Source organism: Phallusia mammillata, chromosome 5, assembly GCF_965637545.1.
Source record: "Phallusia mammillata chromosome 5, kaPhaMamm4.hap1.1, whole genome shotgun sequence".
Taxonomy (NCBI): Eukaryota; Metazoa; Chordata; class Ascidiacea; order Phlebobranchia; family Ascidiidae; genus Phallusia; species Phallusia mammillata.
In genome coordinates this window covers 22963528-22977264 of record NC_137256.1, presented here as the reverse complement: position 1 = coordinate 22977264, position 13737 = coordinate 22963528, and the positions used below count along the sequence as shown (strand labels likewise).

Genomic DNA, 13737 nt, shown 5'->3' with positions numbered 1-13737 from the left:
TATGATAGTTAAGAAAAAACTAAGGTGTCTTAATTGCTTACAAAACTTAAGTATTAGGCAGAAAACACATTGAGTAACTTATATGAGGTTATGCCTGCACTGTGGATTGTTATTGGTTTTCCTCCCAGAAGGGGAGACATATTGTTTTTAATTTTTCCTTCCTTCCTCCCATGTTTTTACTGTTTACATGGGTTGTTATGGTGCTTTTAGTCAAGTAACAGCGGTTCAAACTAATTAAAATTACATGGATGAAAGATAGAAGCTTTAAGTTATGTCAAGCTTTTGGAAATTGTGTTATTTTTTAGAGACCAAAACATTCGATTTGTGGCGGCATATTTGTATTTTAAGTAAGATTTTTTTTCATAAATGCAGTATATATTTATAAAAGTGCTGAAATTAAACCTGCAAAGTTGTTGCTAGTTTGATTTGTTTAAATCAGGATGGCTTATCCTAGGCTTGGCAGTCACCTCTGGTTGCTTTGTAAAACTAGGTTGACATTACCATATTATATATATGTGTAGGTCATAGGTTTGCTAAGTAACAATAATGTGAAAGTGATTAAAAAGTAAAGAGGTTGAAAAGTGGTTAAAATGGTTGTTAAATATGGAATTATTCCACTTTTTTTAAACCCCTTTGGACAGTTTTGTATTCATGTTTTAGACCTAATTTACTTATTCCAGTGTGTTTCTAACAACTGAAAACCAGTTGGCTGGATAGACAGTTGCTTAAAAACAAGTGTAACACTTGCTATGCCTGATTTTCCAAAACCATCTGGTCCTTATGCTGTTGGTTGTTCAGATCTTGTTTCGAAATGTGGACCTGATCGCTGTTTGTTCCGGTTGTTTTATCCGGCATCTGTCACCAGCGAGAGCAAAAATGCTCTTTGGTTGCCCGGGAAAGAGTACGCTGATGGATATACTAGTTTAGCAAAAATGAGCGTTTTTACATCGATTTTTCAGTACCTATTTTCTGGAGCAGTAATGCATGCCACATTGAATGCAGATTTAGAAAGAACAAAAAGGACTGAAAAAATGCCAGTTGTCGTATTTTCCCATGGTTTAAATACGATGAGAACGACCTACAGTCACATATGCATTGAATTGGCATCAAAAGGGACAGTTGTAGCATCAGTTGAACATGCAGATGGTTCTGCAACAACAACATACTACTTGGAGCAGGACAGAGATGATAAAAGCAAATTTGAAAAGATTTGGCTGCCCAATGCCGATATTAGGATCAATCGCCCAAATGAACATAACATAAGAAATAAACAGGTGTACAAACGTGCAGATGAGTGTATTGAAGCATTAAACCATCTTGATGAGCTTAATAAAGGAACTTTTCAAGGTGTTGCAACTGAAATCAATCTAGATCAGTTTAAAGGACAACTAGACCTCAAGAAAGCTGCCATTCTTGGACATTCTTTTGGGGGAGCAACCACAATAACTACTCTTGCCAAAGATGCTCGTTTTAAGGTTGGAATTGCATTAGATTGTTGGATGTTTCCATTAGACAAGGAAGTTTATCGAAACATTTCTGCCCCTTTCTTGTTCATAAATTCTCACTCATTCCAGTGGTCTGGAAATATTGCCAGAATGAGAAAATTAGATAATGACACATTCGGTGTTAAAGCTGAAAGAAAAATGGTCACAATGATAGATTCTACTCACCTATCTCAATCTGATTTTTCTTTGCTCACAAGATGGAACTGGTTTACAAGAATGTGTAAACTACATGGGTCTGAAGATCCCATTCAGCTAATGAAAGTTAACAACGCATTGGTGGGGGCATTTATTGGGAAACATTTGGGACTTAAGTTTGGTGCAGAGCTTGATGATGTGGTAAAAGAATATGAAGAAAATGTCCTTGTTGGTACAAATGTAAATGTTGATGAAGAAAAAGTAAAAATATCAAAACAAGAGCTTCGTTCCTCATTTCAATAGCAATGCTTCAATGCAAACCTTTCTTGTGCAATAGTTTCTTATTGAGTATTACTTTACTTTCTTTTTATTTAACGAACTATAACGGCATTTTAAACAAGCAAATTAGGCAGAATTTTACATCTTTAACCTTTTTAAAAATCAAATGTAAAACACAAAAAGTACTGTATATTCACAAACTTATTTTTCAAACAAGGACCTTAATTACAGTACTTTTATGTTTAGTTTGTTGTCTGAACTAGAACTATGCAAAATAAATGATGATTGTCGATGCAATATTGTTTCTATAATCAAGTTATTGTTTAATTACACATTTTTTATTTAATTTTACAAATAATTTTCATGCGAAGGAAGTATAATCGAGGACATAATTTTTTTGCTGATATTCAACTGTAAGAATACTTTAGTACCTTACTTGATTTGATTAATTACTGCTATTTCATATTTGTTTGTCATAAGTGATTTTTTTCATTTGAGTGCTATCAAACATCAAAATATATTATAACTTGCAAACCTCATTTTTATTATGCTGTGTAACCCTTTATTTAAACAGTTTTTATTTTTATATTCAGGTTTTAGAAAAAAATCTATTGTAATTAAACTGACACAATGCCTAATTTTCCTGAGCCATCTGGGCCTTACTCTGTTGGCTGTTCCGATGTTTTGTCAAAACTTGGTGAAGACCGATGCTTCTTTCGTCTCTTTTACCCAGCATGTATTGAGGAAACATCTAAAAAGACACATTGGTTGCCTTCAACGGAATATTCCTACAACTCATGGATTTTTAGGTGCTTTACCTCTAGTGCTCGTATAAACGCTGTCATGAATGCAGATCTGGACAATCGGGTCAATGGTATGCCTGTGGTTGTGTTTTCACATGGCGATGATCTGTGTCGCAATGATCACAGTCACACATGTATAGAACTTGCTTCTAAAGGCATGTTGGTAGCATCTGTTGAACATGGGGACAGATCAGCAAAAGCCACATACTACTTGCAAGAAGATGCGAATGACAACACCAAGTATAAAAAGATTTGGATTCCTTACATTCGTCTTAAAGACAAGCGTCCATCAGATCATGAAATTCGCAACAAGCAAGTGCGTCGACGAGCCTTAGAATGTAACACAGCCCTGGAGCATATTGAAGAAATAAACAATGGCACATTTAAGGGTGTTGCAAATGAAATTAACTTTGTACAGTTTAAAGGAAAAGTTGACGTGGAAAAAGCAGCAGTTATGGGACATTCCTTTGGTGGAGCTACTGCAGTTGCAGCATTTACAAAAGTGACAAAATTCAAAGTTGGTGTTGCTCTTGATGCTTGGATGCCAGTGTTAGATAAAGAGCAGTACCAGGATGTAGCTGACAAACCATTTTTGTTTATCAACTCCTTTAAAGATTTTCAGACGCCAGAAACAATTGCAAGCATGAGAAATCTTGATGGTGACACGTTTGGCATCGATGCCGAAAGGAAAATTGTGACTATCAAAGACTCCCACCACCTTACTCAGATCGATTTAACTCTGCTTGCAAAGTGGTCCTGGTTCACAAGGATGTGTGAGCTACATGGCCCTGTTGATCCTCATAAGTTGACAAAAGCCAATGATGACCTTATAGCTGGATTTATCGGCAAACACTTGGGTTTAGACTTTGGTGCAGAACTGGATGAAGTGGTAAAAAAACATGAACAATGCATACTGGTTGGATCCAATGTGGCTGTAAATGAGGAAGTAATAAAGAGTCAAAAAGATGAACTTCGATCCACCGCATCACAGTAAATCGGACATTTGAAAACGACACTATACACCATTGTTATGCAAGAGCTATATTGAAACCTATTATGTTGCAGAAACCCGCCCTGATTGTCTTAATTTTTTACCTACGCTTAACTTACCTAGTAACCACATAATCTTTGTAGATTACAATTTTCATTGCAATTGCACATAACTTTTTACCTGTTGTTGTTTTAAAACTACTGTTTTGTTTCCATTGTTTATGTATATAATGTATAATTTGTTACACTCATTTTTTGAGGATTTATGGCAGGAAGAATTCTTATGTAGTTGTACAGCATAATGTAGTTAAACTTTTTGACATTGCTCTCAAGTGACCTAAATGCGTTTTTCTTGTTTTTTTACTGCTTCATGATAAAAACTTATTTTTGTTTGTTTTACAGATTAAAAAAAAACTAAGTGAAAAACTACTGAAATATTGTGAAAAATCAAGATGCCTATCTTTCCGAAACCGTCTGGCAAATACTCTGTTGGTTGTTCTGACATTGTGTCAAAACTTGGTAAAGACAGAAGTCTGTTCAGAGTCTTCTACCCAGCATGTGAAACCGAAAAGTCTGAGAAAGCACTGTGGTTGCCTTCGAAGGAATATGCCTATGGCTCCAAGTTCTTTCAATGCTTCAACTCCAGCACTCGTATCGGTGCTGTTATGAACGCAGATCTAGACCGCCGAGTGGACAGAATGCCAGTGGTTGTGTTTTCACATGGAGTACAGACCAGTCGTACTCACTACAACCAAATCTGCATGGAGCTAGCTTCAAAAGGCATGCTTGCGGCATCTGTTGAACATGGAGACCAATCGGCAAATGCAACCTACTACTTGCAAGAAGATATGGATGACAAGGCAAAGTTCAAAAAGGTTTGGATCCCTTTTCTACGCCTTAAAGATGAGGATCCCACTTTGCCTGAAATTCGAAACAGGCAATTGCAGCAAAGAGCTGAAGAATGCAAGGCAGTCCTTGGGCACATTGAAGAAATAAACAACGGCACTTTTCAAGGTGTCGGAAGCGAGATTGACTTCAATCAGTTTCAGGAAAAGATTGATGTGGATAAAGCAGCAGTGGTCGGTCACGCTTTTGGTGGCACAACTGCAGTTGCAGCACTAAGCGGTGATTCTAAGTTTAAAGTTGGTGTTGCACTGGATGCTGACCTGGCACATCTGGATCAGCAATATTATCAAGATGAAACAGCGCAGTCTTGTTTGTTTATCAACACACAACAAAACTGCTACACAGATGACAACTTTGTGCGCATGAAAAACCTTATCAGTGATGCACTTGGCATTAAAGCAGAAAGAAAAGTGGTGACCATTAAAGATTCTAATCTTCTTACCCCAACTGATTTCCCCTTGCTGACCAAATGGACTTGCTTCACAAGATTTTGTCAACTTCATGGCCCCATTGACCCTGTTCATCTGGCCAAAGTCAGTGATGATTTGGTGTCTGGATTTATTGGCAAGCACCTTGGTTTGGATTTTGGTGCAGATCTGGATGGTGTGGTGATGAAGCATGAAAAGCATGTCATAAATGGTTTCGACGAGAAGGCAGATGGCGATAAGATGAAGTGCATGAAGAAAGAGCAGTTGCAGAAAACCTTGATGGTGTAGAGAAGCAGTAACAAGTTGCTTTTGCAACAAATGTTACCAAGAAAAGCACTTCTTGTGTATGTAAATATATGTTATGTGTGCACTTGTGTTTCAAATTACCAGTGAATAATGTATTGACTGAGCATCTAAGTCTATGTGTGTTTCCCTATGTTCATCACCTTTTTATATTTTGACTTCTGTAATAGTGCAATTGCAGTAGAATTTTTATGATAGGTAGTATTTTATCTTGCCCTTTTTAAGTTTACCTCAATTTTTAAGTTGCATATTAAAGCTGTACAACCTGCCTCATATAAGTTCCTATTTCTTAGTGTCAAGTTTTGCACAAAACGATTTATAGTTTTAACATACCTATTACATTTTTTACAAATATCTTTACAAGGCAATAATTTACCTTTCTGGAAGTGTTTCGCATTTCTAAGTTCGTTTCTTACATGTGATTTTTTGTCGTAGGTATATATGTAACAATATAATCATTAACACAAGGTTGTTTGTTTGTTTTTTTGCTTTAATGCAACAGCCAAGGGTTAGCAAGCCAGTTGCATATGTATAACAATGAAAGACAAAATTGAAGTCGAATAAGAAAATAAAATAAAGCTTTACAAAGCATGTAAAGCAGGAACACACGAAACCACCAGCATGATAATATAAACAACATGATATTTTGGTAATTTTAATTTACCCTTGTAAATAAAAACAATTAAAATATTGTCTTTTTTGCACCTAGATCAGTGGTTCTCAAACTTATATGGATCGCGTACCACCTGACAACTTTTTCTATCGCTGCGTACCATAAACCTTGCTTGAATAGATAGACCAAGAAATAGGCCCGTTTCCTCAACCTGGCTAGCATATTTAGCAATTTCAAAAGAATATCCAAACAAGAGTTTCGCCCAAACCAGGGCTGATCAGTTGGGTCAGTTGAGTTGCAATTTTAGATCGGACCTAAATTAGGTATAGCAGAAAACTACTCGTGTACCACCTAAAAAGTTTTGGCGTACCAATAGTGGTATGCGTACCACAGTTTGAGAACCACTGACCTAGATGATAATTAGGTACGTTTAAAGCAAAGGCAGTGAATACACATAAAATTTACTGCCCTGGTGTTTAAACTTTGCAATTGGTGGCTCTTTAATTTCACAACCAAGGTTTTTACACACAAAATTCATTTTGGAACATTTAACAAACCACCATACTCTTTTAGTTTTTTTTTTATAAAAGCAGTAATAAGTGAAAGCATTAGATTCGCAATTTTCAATGAAACAGAACTGTTAGGACAGTGGTTCTAAACTTGTTTCAGGCTATGGACCATCCTATTTAAATAAACATTATGGACCATTTCATTTTTTTAAGTAAGCATACTTAACAAGCATTTTGGCTTGAGCTATACTTCTTTAAAACAAATGTCATTTTGAGAAGTGGTATGAAATATGACAAATAACATTTTGATCTAAAGCAGGGGTGGGCAACCTTTGTTACTGTAGGGCCAATTATAAATGTCAAAATTGGATCGCGGGCCACACATGTGCATCGCACAAAGTGATTTTGCTTTGTTTCTTACCAAATATGCTTAACTACAAGTATAATTCGTATTTGATTCTAGCCACATTTTGCAAATCGCAGAAAACTAGCATCAGGCGCATTAATCAGCTCAACAATATGTAATAATTGGACTCGTTTGCCAGTACTTTTGAAATCCAAGCATCTCTGCGGGCCGCACAACCTTTAATGAAGGGCCGCATGCAACCCGCGGGCCGCAGGTAGCCCACCCCTGATCTAAAGTATGTTTCTTTCAAACTTGGTGATGATTTTTGAACCTGCACAATGTTTGGTAGCAGTCACACAAGAGTGTGGACATACACAAAAACACATTGAAGCACACATTAAATAGTACAATTGAAAAACAATGGTAATGAGAAACTATCATCTCCTCATCATTTCAAATTGCATCTGTTCCAATTTCTTTTTCAACTGTTCAATGTCACGTTCTCTCTGCATAGGAAAGGGTGAATTTGTGTAAAGAAAAAAAAGTTCATCACATGGCATACTTACCTCATATAAAAGGTTTTTATGTTTTTGATTCTGCTCATGTATTTTGGATCTGTCATCGCGCTCACATAGAAAGTCACTTTTATAAACATCCGCCTGCAAAAACCAAACCTAGCACTTCAGTAAAATGTTGAGAAAACTACATAGTAACAAATACTGGTAAAACCTAATAGAAAACACAGCAGACTGAAGGGTGGTACTAAACGCTGCATAGTATGCCGCATAGTGTGTGAAATGTGAGAATAAAAGTCCCAACGGTAAATGAGACCTGATTGTGAAATTCTGTCTCGGAAAATTTTTAGTTAAATTTGGGTAAGCCTCAGCCATGGTGGCCAGCCTGGCAACTTTTTATCTGGTGTGCAATAATGTTTTTAAAATCATTACAGCTGAAGCTATTTTAGTTTTGGCGAAGCTTGACAAACTGTGTGGTACCTTAGAAACAGACCTGTTTTATGCTTTTTTACACAAACAAAAAAAACATATTTACCTGTGCTTTGAAAAATTCCACATCATCTTGACATTTTTTAAGTCGTGCTTCACTTTGTCGTTTTTCAGTCCTGAATCTGTCATCAAATTCTTTTAGCTCGCGATCTTTCTTTTCAAGTGATTCCTCGGCGCAAAGGTAACGGGCATACATGTCATCGATATTGTGCTGTTTAAAAGACCAGACAAGAATAGCAAAAAATGTCATCAATACGAAAACAAATGTGCAATGGTGATGTTAGGTATGGACAAAATATAATCTAATCTAATGACAGACTGTAAGCTTTGTAAGTCTGAAGACATCCACAAACGCTATTCCACTAGGTACATATTATTCCCCTGAGTAATAGGCATCTTCAGTGCCTAAAACACCAGTGCTATTGCGAATAATAAAAAGTAAACTGTAAAACAATAAGGCAAAGAAGCTACAAAAACCACAGTCAGTAAGGTCCATTTAGACCTTCAGTTTGACAACAACAAGCAAAGGTGTTAAATTAAAACAACTAATGAACAGTGCATCTATAATAAAAAGACAAAAATGTTATAACATTGACCGTATCTACCAGCTCCTTGCTGCAAAAGTTTGTTTGTATAAGTGGAAATAGATACTGCTAGAAACAAAAAAACACTTTCGTTACTTTAAGTGGTTCATGATCCTTTCGTAAGCGGTCATATTCTTCAAACAGTTGCTCAAAACTGTTTGATTTCTCCTCAAACTGTTTATGAAGTGTCAATAATTGCCCCTCCAGGCGAATCTGATGATCAAAACATATGACAGTCAGCAAAAATGTTTTCAAATTCTCATCAGTTTTGTGCATGTACCTGTAATGCCTGTTTCTCTTTTTTCACTTTAGCAATAGTGTCCTTAACACCTGTCATGCGACTCTGTAAATCCTTGTTTCTGGAAGAAAGCATATTTTTTATGCATTGATTTACATTGACCCTATTTTCAGGTACATTTTTAGCGTTAAAACATGTGGCCTTATAATGATCAATGTAAAAATGTCAGAGTAAGTCATTTGAAATTGTGGTGGTGGTTAGGTTGCGGACAATTTCCCTTACAGATTGACATTATCCGACTCAAGATAAACATAGATTCATAATTGGGATCATCCCTGAAGGGTCTATGGCACACTCATCAATCACAATGTGTCAAGCCCTTTGTTGGTGTTATACTGCATCACCCGGTCACCAAGCATTCCCATCTAACAAGGCATAGGCTAGATTTCTAGCCTGTGATGGGATTCGAACCCACGATAGGAGTCTTTCCAGGACTCATGCTCTACCAACTGAGCTACACAGGCTCACCAGTGAACCCTTTAAAAGTTAAATTACAATGCTTGGAGACCAGCTGATTCAATACAACTATATGTGATTACCCCACCTATTACTGCACCAGTATTCAAAAAAGGAATATGCAATCAATGTTCATTATACTGATCAAGTTCTTACTCATATGTGCACTTTTCCAGAGTCATTTTGACATGGGCATTTTCATTCTGATAGGCTTTAGATTCTTCCATCACATTCAAAAGTTGGGCTTTAACTTCCTAAAAGCAACAAAATAGGTTATTTATTAGTTACTATTAGTTACTATATAATCACCACAAATTGTTTTAGCAAAAATAAAAAATGTAATATAAAAGTGTCACACTGGTAAAAGAGGCTTGTAATGCATGATTTTGAATTCATTTGGTTGCAATCAGGGGCATATCCAGAATTTTTTAATGACAGGGGTCTAACATTATAATTTGGAAATTTCCTGATGACGCTCTATGACCTGATTAGATCTGCTTTAGAAAATTTCCCCCACAAATAGGCTGCATGTTAATCCAAAATTTACATGTCAATCCAATATATGCTACTACATGTCTAAAGTATAAGCAGCTATACAAAATATACTCATAATGACATCACACTTACTTATTGTATAAGCAGCTACACAGTAAATCTATTTTATAAAAAAAAATGTTGAGAAGGTGATAACAAACAAATTTCTTACCCTGTTTCCTGTTTCCAAATCTTGTTTAATTTTAATCAGCTGTTCGCGCTCAGTGAATAGCTTTTGTTGGCTGTTGAATTCAACAAAAAAGTATTACTTGTAGTGAATTACCAAAAGTTATAAACCACTAAATAATATGTTTTAAATGATTGTCGATCCAGTTTTACATACATTCTTTTTTTGTCTAGTTTTAAAGGTTAAGGCCTAGTTAAATAAAATACACTTTTATATCTACAGCAATAATCTCCAGGAGTGACCATTTAGACCAGTGGTCACCAAACTTTTTTCACTGCGGGCCGGATAAGTTTAATAATAATTCGCGCGGGCCGGATAGTTTACATGCCCTAGCGCCGTCTTTCCCGACTTAGCCCGCAACGCGATTTTGATAGAGGCGCCAGGATATGGTCTTTCTATAATCCCATTAAAAATCTGGTGATGCGACTATTAAATTGTATAGTTAGTCTCATCTTACAAGCAATGCTTGTATATTACGTCACAAGTGACCCAAGAAAGCAATTGTTTGCGCACAATTGACACTTGTAGTCTTGTTTGTGACGTAACAAACTGGCTTTGGGTCAATCCTGGGTGTTGTAATCCCATAAAACAAGGTAATATCAATTCTACATATGGCGACAGGAAAACTTTCGTAAGAAGTAGATTATTTTTTAAATGTTACAAAGTTATCAATGTGATTTGACAACCTAAAAAATGTGGTCGCGGGCCGGATGAAATGACCTCGCGGGCCGGATCCGGCCCGCGGGCCGTAGTTTGGTGACCCCTGATTTAGACTACACTTTAAGTCCAAAAAAAAGTATAATTTGCACAACTCTGAGACCAGCTTCACTTACACTCGTTTTAGGTTTTGTATTTCTACTTCATTTTTGCTGAAAACTTCATTGTTTGCATGAAGGGTTTGCTGAAGTTGTTGGTTGGCAGAAACCAAATGTTGCTTTTCTTTTTCCAGGCCTTCCTTTTCATTTAAGGCCACCTAAAACACACACACAAATTGTGGGACTTACAACTCTTTCCAGGTCGCACTACCATGGATTTTGAAAAAAATGATTTTGTTACATAGTATGCAAAGTGATAACAAAAATTTAGCTAATAAGGTAAAGCATTGGAATATCATAAAAATGTTGTTCCCAGCAGCATCAACAAATGCATTATTATTGAGTGTTACACTTTTATGGTAAACAGTGGATGGTTTTGTTTCACTAACAACATTTCAAAGTCACCTGCAGTTGTTTCTCGAGGTTTTCAATGGTTGCTAATGTTTTTGAATGAATATCTTCGGGTGAAAACTGTAGTGTTTCATGTTGTGTTTCATTTTCTCCGCCGTTACCATTACTGCTGTTATAAAAAAATACTTTTTAAATCCTTTATTTACATAGGATAGATACATGCTCACTAAAGTTTTCATAATGTTACCACCCAAAATAACATATTACGGATTCTTTCAATAAACAAAATAATATGCTCAGCAGCACAGATGACTCAGGTCAAATCCATACTCTATTTAACAAGATCTTTTGTTGCCTTGAAAAAGATTATTAACTACTAGGAATGAGTAAAAAAATGTAAAGTTTGGTTGGGAATTACACCACCATTCATTTAAAAGTGTAATAAACCAAAAATATTGAAAACTAACCTTGCATTAGTGGAGAGACAAATTTTTAACTTGGTGTTTTCGGCCTCCAACATAACTTTGTCCCTTCTTAAAGTTTGAACTGTTGTCTTGGCGTTCTGAAATCAATCAGGTAATATAAAACCTTACACCTTTTACAAAATGTGACTGCTACATTTGCATCTCAGACAATTAAGTTTGTTGGGTGTAAAACTTTACAATTTCAAAAATACCTGATAATGTTGCCGGATTTTTGCAGTCTCATTTTTCCAGTTATCTTTCCATTTTTGTAATTCCATTAATTTGTTTTGAAATCCATCATTATTTTGTCTGCGTAAAAATTTCCAGGTTTTTTTCAGGTAAGACTTTCCATGTGTTGTGACGCAATTTCAACCCTTTATTTTACTTAAGTATAAGTAAGTTTGGTTTCATGTACCTTATTGCTTCCTTTAGTTCTCTGTTGTTTTGTGCAATGGTCACCATTTGTTGAACCATGTTGTTAATCATCATGGTAGGATTTGGATATGACATTGTCCCATTCATTCCATTGTCATGAAAATAACCAGATGTCTAAAAAAGATTACACTTGTTTCACATATTTTCGTGTACAGTTAATTTATGGGTCTATCATGATAATTTTTTGGTACTAATATTTTTTTGCTCTAATACTAAAAGTAAGCTTGATGCATAACTTAATGACCCTAGTTCATTACAAATAAAAGTGTTGTTCTTTGAAAAAAAAAACTGCAAACAGGACAGTTTACAATACAGTTATTTATTTAAAATTTGGCTGATTTGTTCAAAAACTGAGCAGATATGCAGAAAAAGGGCACCAAATTCCAGTTCAAGGCAATATAACTCAAGAAAACATGCATTTTATCGCCATAAAATGATCAATAAAAAACTGTACTTTAAGATGTCAGTAAAGGATGTTTTCTCACAAAAGTTGTTGCACAATAAAATTCATGCAAAGCGTCATATACGCACTGGTATTTCGTTGCTGTTAAAGTTGTCATTTGGAGGATTTGCGACATCAATCACCGACGATTGTTCATTGCTTAGTCCACCCTGTGTTGGGTAGTGTGCCTGTCGTTGGACCATAACTACAGTATTTACCATAAAATTTGTTTTTTTATAACTCAAGATAAGTCAAATACTAAAAACATAATTATTGTTAATCCCGGAAAGACTCCTGTCATGGGTTCAAATCCCACCGCAGGCTAGATTTTTCTCGCCTACGCCTTGCCATATGGTGGTGAATGCTTGGTGACCAGCTGATTCGGTATGGCGCCTTCAATGGGCCTGGTGTACGGTGATTTATTGTTAATGAAGTTGCACTATTAAATCTTTCAGGCAAATATCTTTTTTCTTTTTTTTTCTTTGGCGGCGCAAAATCTATGTTTTTAAAAATGTGTTACACATTCTACTACATTATCTAATGCAGGATAATATTACTGAAATCTTGCTTATCGCAATTACATCACAAAAGCAAATGAGAAATAGGTGTATTAACATATAAATATCTAACATTCATTGTTTATCATGTCTTGCTCAAACTGGAAACATACAATACAAACATTTGAAGTAAACGGTAGAACAAGGAAAGCCCTACAAAGCAAGGTAAACTGTCCTGCATTTTATGGAGTCAATTCAACAGAACCATATGACTTTCGTCAATCTATAGAATATAGATCGAATAAACTCTAATTAAAAAAGTGATAACCGTATTTTCTAGTTCATTAAATTTACCTATACGATATGCTCTCCAAACAATCAACTACCCTTTCCTACAGAAACAAGTCAGAATACCAAATTAGTCACTTTCAGAAAACGGAATTTTTATTCCCTTGGTTCTGCTTTTGTTGACGAGCAAAGGGTTTCTGACGTCATGAAAATCCCCGGTTTCTGCCAAATACAACGGAAATGATAAGTGCGGGATATTCCCAGATTTCCATCATTCAAAAACGAAAAAGTCCTATTCAAAATAAAATTGAATGAGATTTGCGCAATCAAAGTACCGTACCGAAGCGCAAATTTTAGTACAATAGAATACAAAATGACAAAAAAAGTTTTTTTTTTAAATCGGAAACTTAATTGTTTCAAATATTTAAACTAATTTGGTGATTTACAACAATAAAAAATAGGTGTTTTACTGTTCTTCAGTGTATGCATTTGTATTTTATTACTAGAAACTTTGGGATAAAAATCTTAAAAATAACCATCAGGGGGAGCTCTGCGCAATGTAACC

The 13737-nt window shown here is 35.6% G+C and overlaps 4 protein-coding genes and 1 non-coding gene across 7 annotated transcripts; 3 read left to right on the top strand and 2 right to left on the bottom strand.

Annotated features, from left to right (window-relative positions):
* Nucleotides 1-54: 54 nt before the first annotated feature.
* On the top strand, nucleotides 55-2512 carry LOC145228533 (platelet-activating factor acetylhydrolase-like). The gene has a single exon (XM_080093607.1). It carries the CDS (start codon nucleotides 750-752, stop codon nucleotides 1941-1943), a length of 1194 nt encoding a protein of 397 aa, XP_079949733.1. The 5' UTR covers nucleotides 55-749; the 3' UTR covers nucleotides 1944-2512.
* A 33-nt stretch (nucleotides 2513-2545) lies between these two features.
* LOC145228536 (platelet-activating factor acetylhydrolase-like) lies at nucleotides 2546-4113 on the top strand. The gene has a single exon (XM_080093611.1). The coding sequence runs from the start codon at nucleotides 2550-2552 to the stop codon at nucleotides 3714-3716; it is 1167 nt and encodes a 388-aa protein (XP_079949737.1). The 5' UTR covers nucleotides 2546-2549; the 3' UTR covers nucleotides 3717-4113.
* A 49-nt stretch (nucleotides 4114-4162) lies between these two features.
* Nucleotides 4163-5811, top strand: LOC145228535 (platelet-activating factor acetylhydrolase-like). Its single transcript, XM_080093610.1, has one exon. It carries the CDS (start codon nucleotides 4165-4167, stop codon nucleotides 5332-5334), a length of 1170 nt encoding a protein of 389 aa, XP_079949736.1. The 5' UTR covers nucleotides 4163-4164; the 3' UTR covers nucleotides 5335-5811.
* Nucleotides 5812-5813: 2 nt separating this feature from the next.
* On the bottom strand, nucleotides 5814-13435 carry LOC145228530 (uncharacterized). Of its 3 annotated transcripts, none has more exons than XM_080093605.1 (13): nucleotides 13239-13435; nucleotides 11926-12059; nucleotides 11723-11819; nucleotides 11514-11608; nucleotides 11101-11215; nucleotides 10714-10853; nucleotides 9866-9935; nucleotides 9316-9413; nucleotides 8686-8764; nucleotides 8502-8618; nucleotides 7868-8032; nucleotides 7384-7476; nucleotides 5814-7323 (listed from the first exon to the last, which is right to left on the bottom strand). In XM_080093605.1, the coding sequence occupies exons 2-13, from the start codon at nucleotides 12030-12032 to the stop codon at nucleotides 7255-7257; spliced, it is 1245 nt and encodes a 414-aa protein (XP_079949731.1). In that variant the 5' UTR covers nucleotides 12033-12059; nucleotides 13239-13435; the 3' UTR covers nucleotides 5814-7254. The 3 variants fall into 3 exon arrangements, with proteins under 3 accessions (XP_079949731.1, XP_079949730.1, XP_079949729.1); XM_080093604.1 differs by lacking the exon at nucleotides 13239-13435 and adding an exon at nucleotides 12477-12851 and having other exon boundaries at nucleotides 11101-11212; XM_080093603.1 differs by lacking the exon at nucleotides 13239-13435 and adding an exon at nucleotides 12477-12849.
* Nucleotides 9094-9167, bottom strand: Trnas-gga (transfer RNA serine (anticodon GGA)). The gene has a single exon. It is a non-coding gene; the product is annotated as a tRNA-Ser (tRNA).
* Nucleotides 13436-13737: the final 302 nt, after the last annotated feature.